Here is a 5,268-nt window from a genome sequence, read left to right on the forward strand (position 1 = left end):
TAACTTCCCAAAGTATAAAGGGGGATTTCTGAGGCTATATATATTTTCCATCTTGGTACTATTTCCCTATTTCCCCAGTACTCCAGTCTCCCTATCATATCCACAGACCTAGTGTGCCTGGGACCAAAGGCTAATCAAAAGGGGCATCTCATAGTCCATAGGTACACACAGGGAATGGGTGTTCAGGCTGCCTGGAGATATGACACCAACAGCCCTCCACCATAAATAGTCTTTAAACAACAAACATACTCAAGGCATGCATTAGACAGCACAAGATTTCAGTGGTTTCTTAAGGTGGGCATTGCCTCATCCCAGCTCAGCGGATGTGAAGGAGCCAATTTGCAGCCTGTGGAATATATGGGGCCATCATGTTGTCCAGAGGAGCTGTGAGTTTTGTAAGTAGCATCTTGCCTTCCCAGTGATAACACTCTGCTTTCTGAAGTGCATTTTGACCTGACAAATTATTAGTTCACATTACAGTGGCTTAGCTTTCAACTGCAGGGTTCAGTGCAGAGCTCACTGGAGCCAAGGGCCAAAAGCCAATGGAATAATCCAGGAGGTAGCCAGCTCTTGCCCAAACTAGGTGGTAGCACACAGCTCTGGGCCAGCCAGGTGAAGCTCTAGTCTTTGGTTTCCTACATTTACCACTGTGAACATGGCCAGAGCCCTCTTCATCATAGCAGACAAGGGAGGACAGCTACACAAGTACAGAGGCAGCAGCGATGTTCCACTCAGCTGAGCCAGCTTCCTTTCCCCCATCCCTCCCTCTTCCCCATCTGCTTCTAATAGAGCAGCAATTATGCTTCTGGTTTCCATGTTCATTCTCAGGATCTGTAGCTCTTGCTACTCAAATAAGATCATGTACAGGGCAGGGGTGAGCACCTACCCCCAAATGCTAGAAAATTCATTTCCAATGCAGAAGTTTCCAGGCCAGTCAGAGATGGTTATGGAATCTGATGGAAATCAAGCCTGCAAGTCACAGCTCCCACATTGTTCTCCAGATTCCTAAACTCAGGGTGAGACTACTGTGAGATGCATATGTGCACTAAAATAACTGAAGAGCCCCCACCTGGACAAGCTCTCTGGAAGCTGAGCAATATAAAACCTGAAGTTGGAAAGAACAATAAAATTTTTAAAAATGCCTAGATGTTACATGTGTGTGTGTGTGTGTGTGTGTGTGTGTGTGTGTGTGTGTGTGTGTTGAAGCTTGATGCTAGCCGATTTGCTTCTTGCAGGGGCTCCATGTTTGCCAGATGCTAGCTGAGCATCCTACTCACAGCTCTTAGTGGTCAGTGCCACAGCAACCCCTCCAGCATATAGGTAAAGAGTCTCATAGTACCTAGGGATTGCTTAAGCAGAAATGTTTTCCTTCAGCACCATCTCCACCATCCTCTTGTTTACCCTCACCTTGGTTCTACCCCCTTTTTCCCCATGCTAAGGCTGGAGCAGGCTGTCTCTATGGTCCAGCAGCTTCCAATGCTGGTAATCTGCTCAAGTCTCAGCACCAAGTCTCTTCAGAGGACCTGTGGCAGAACAGTCACTGTATTCTGCAGGACAGGGCACAGAAACTACACTCACGAACACCTAAGGCTTGTCCAGAAAAGTCAGCAGAATAAGAAGCCAGTGGCATGACATGGGAAGAAACTTGTGGGAAGGGTCAGCAAATGAAATCTGGGGCTGGGTTACAAGCAGTGGCACCCTTCCTGTGCACCTGCCACTGAACAGGGCCTTAGATCTGGGGTGGCTCGGGTGGTGGAGGCTCTGCAGACTGCATTTCTTGTTTTGAGCATGTCACTTGGGGTTCTTCATACACAACGGCTTCCACGTTTTCCCCCTTCACGTAGACTACATTGAGGCCCTGCTGAATGCTGAAGCAAAACTTCTTCTGCTGGTAGGAGATGTAGCTGGATACAGCTCCAATCAGGGCCATGGCCAGGGCACTGGCAACACCTGCAATGGTGCCAGTTTCTGACGACATGCCATATCCAGAGTCATCATTGCTGCCATAATCACCACCACCTTTATTTTTATCAGGTTTGTATTCCCCACCTCCCAGCATGTACTCAAGATCCTTGTCTGACAAACCTCCTCTTTCTCCTACATTGTGGCCATCTATATCATTTTGATCATCCAAGGCGTCAGCCAAGTTTAAACCATCTGGTTCCACAGGATTTGATGGTGCTCTAGTTGTTCCTGGCCTTCTAGTTGTGGTAGTGGTGACATGGTCCCATCTCCCTCTTGCTCCTGTCCTTGGTTTCTGGCGCCCATCATTTCCATCACTTAATGCATAAGTCAAGTCAAAATTACTTCCTCTCAGGACCAGGGTGGCCAAGGAGGAAACGAGGCAAATGAGGAAAGTGGTGCGCCAGTCCACCATGGTTAGGAGCAGGCTCAGGGGCCCAGAGGAGCATGGTTAGTGCAGGAGGGTGGGGGCAGGGGTGGGGGGGGGGGGCTGGGGAGGAGGAGCCTGTCACAACTGCAGAGCCCCACCCAGACTTGGCACTAGCCGTCCATCCCAGGACAGAGGCGAGGTGTGCCTTAATGCCCACGCTGGGGGTTGGGGTCACGACTCCTCAGGACCCACTGCAAGAGACTGGGCAACTCTGCCGTCCCGGGCCGCAGTCTTGGGCGAGGCATGAGGAGAGGGCTTTGATTCTTGAATCTTATCACAAGCATTTAGGCTGTTGTACAATATAGGGGCAAGATGTGTTCATCAAATGTAGCCTGACTATTTACATCAGCAAAATGGCTCTTGCCAATTATTTGATCTTGGGAAATCTCAAAACCTCTAATCTTACCTTGGAATTTAAGGGCCTTAGCTTCTGCTTTCAATTAGCATTTCCTCAACTTTCAATTAGCGTTCCAATGCTGCTGCAACTAATCGATTCCAGTTGTTTGGAGTAATTTTGTTCCTAGAGGACCATGTATTCAACATCTGCCTCACATATGTTTAATGGTTTTTAAATCTTTCATATGTATAGGTTCTCATTTACATTCTGCATATCCTCTGGGATAACTGTCATTTACTGGCCTTTCATAAACAGTAACAGAATAAATCATGGCAGGTGTGCTCACAACCCTAGGCTACTCATCTCTAATTCTATAAGGTAATGGTGACTCTCCTCTAAATTCTTCTGTTTGTATCTGAATGCTCTTCTTATCAGTTCTAATAAGTTCTTCTAAGGCTTGGAATCTACTAGTAGTTGCCTTTTGTAAGGCCTGAATCTTCTGAACAGTGAGTTGTTCTAAAGCCTTCATAAGATCAGTCAATTTCTTGTTCTCTTCATTCATAAAAACCTCTAAAGCTTTTATCTTATCTTCCAAAGCTGTTTTGTCTCCCTTAGTGACTATCTTAATGGCTTGCATGTTACCTTCCAAATCCAGTGTTCTTTCTTTCAATTTCTTATAACTCTTCTCCATGTTTTGAACTTTTCCAATCAATAGCTCATTACCGTTCTGCAAACTCCACATCATTTTAGTCAGTTTCTCATTTTTGGCACCGTTATCAAGCCATTTCTTTAAGGATAAGATATGAATTGCCAGACTAATAACCATTATAGCTAAAAATGTGTCCATCCCAGCTAGGTTGCTTATCTCTACTAGCATCCTGTCCATAGTAGAAATGAGCAGGGTCCTAATTGCCTTCATAGTGATATTTCCCTCTATTGGCATCGGAAAGGTTTTATAAATTGTTATTTATTTATTCATTCATTTATTATTTACTTATTATTACTATTTATTCATTCATTTATTATTCATTTATTATTCATTCATTCATTCATATTTATTTATTCATTTATTCATTCATTTATTCATTTATTATTTATTTGTTTAGCGTTTAAAGTTGTCAAGTAATTTACCTCAGTTAAAATCCTCGGAGAATTGTCATAGGTGTAATAATCTTGATTGACCAGCAGGTGGAACTGATTTTTTTAGGATGTAATAATAATCTTTGGTCAGCAGGTGTCGCAGTTGTGGCACCAAAACAGGTCAGGGGAGAGCCTGTGGAGCTGCTCTGACTTAGGCTCAAGGAGCTAATTGTCCTGTGGATTAAGATCCCACACAGGCCAGGCCCCCATCTGGAACTCATGAGTGCTAGGCAGGACTGCAGGGATCCCATAAGGGGGATGGGGAGAAAAAGAATTATATGTCCAGGCCACAACAGATTATTTACACCGTACAAATTTGCTTAGAGGGAGCAGCTGAGAATCCTCAGGCTGAGTGGGTGCTCAAAGGCTGGACCCGGCTCTGCCCTAGAGCTTGAGTGAAGCAGAATGTGTATGGAGTGCGGGCACTCCTAGAGAAACCACCGAGCAATGCTCTGCTCAGACTGTGGAGGTCCAAGCTGTGGAGCAGGTGCGCTCAGAGGGCACTGGAGCAGGCAGTTGACCAGAAGGCGCTGGGGTGACAGAGCTGGGAGTGCTAGGGAGCTGGGAGTGCTAGGTGGGGATCTCATCCTGGAACACCAGGGCAGGCTGAGGAGATGGGCTGAGTGTCCTGGGCTCATCTGCTGCATGGCTCCTGGGGCAGGTGGGCCATACAGGTTAGCCATAGTGCCTGCTGTGCTCAGGCAGGCCACATGGATTAGCCTCTGGGCTGTTTGAGCTCAGGACACATGGGTGCCAGGTGAAGTGAGAACCCACGGAAGTCTGGTCAATAATTTATTAAGGGATGAAATGGGATAACACAACCATAAATACAGAATGAATTGGCTCCGCTTCCTCCTCGTGAGTGCGACCCTCCTCCTTAGTTTTTCTCTGGTCATATACTCAGACAAGACCATGGACTAGGGCTAGTCACCCCAATACCATTGGCTGAATGGATCAAATTCCCACAACAGTAGCCCTCCTATATACAAACGAAAAATGGACTGAGAAAGAAATCAGGAAAACAACATTCTTTACAATAGTCACAAATAATATAAAATATCTTGGGGTAACTCAAATCAAACAAATGAAAAGTCCTGTATGAGGACTTTAAGTCTTTTAATAAAGAAATTGGGGAAAATAACAGAAAAAGGAAAGATCTCCCTTGCTCTTAGATGAGCAGGATTAACAGTAAAAATGGCAATCTCACCAGAAGCAATCTACAGATTCAATGCGATTCTCATCAAAATTCCAACACAATTCTTTACAGACCTTGAGAGAACAATACTAACTTCATAAGGAAAAACAAAAACCCAGGATAGCTAAAACAGTCCTGTGCAATAAAAGAACTTTCAGAGGTATCACCATCCCTGACTTCATGCTCTATGATAGAGCTGTAGTA

At 45.3% G+C, this 5,268-nt stretch overlaps 1 protein-coding gene across 2 annotated transcripts; it reads right to left on the reverse strand.

Moving 5' to 3' along the window:
- Positions 1 to 1,729: 1,729 nt before the first annotated feature.
- On the reverse strand, positions 1,730 to 2,377 carry LOC118582847 (CD99 antigen-like protein 2). 2 transcript variants are annotated; one of them, XM_036185972.1, is made up of 2 exons: positions 2,281 to 2,377; positions 1,730 to 2,181 (listed from the first exon to the last, which is right to left on the reverse strand). In XM_036185972.1, exons 1-2 carry the CDS (start codon positions 2,375 to 2,377, stop codon positions 1,730 to 1,732), a joined length of 549 nt encoding a protein of 182 aa, XP_036041865.1. The 2 variants fall into 2 exon arrangements, with proteins under 2 accessions (XP_036041865.1, XP_036041864.1); XM_036185971.1 differs by having other exon boundaries at positions 1,730 to 2,377.
- Positions 2,378 to 5,268: the final 2,891 nt, after the last annotated feature.

The sequence above is a fragment of the Onychomys torridus genome, chromosome 4 (assembly GCF_903995425.1).
Source record: "Onychomys torridus chromosome 4, mOncTor1.1, whole genome shotgun sequence".
NCBI classification, from domain to species: Eukaryota; Metazoa; Chordata; class Mammalia; order Rodentia; family Cricetidae; genus Onychomys; species Onychomys torridus.

Excerpts from the sequence above, each read along its gene's own strand:
- LOC118582847 (XM_036185971.1), bottom strand. The coding sequence starts at position 2,377 with ATGGTGGACTGGCGCACCACTTTCCTCATTTGCCTCGTTTCCTCCTTG.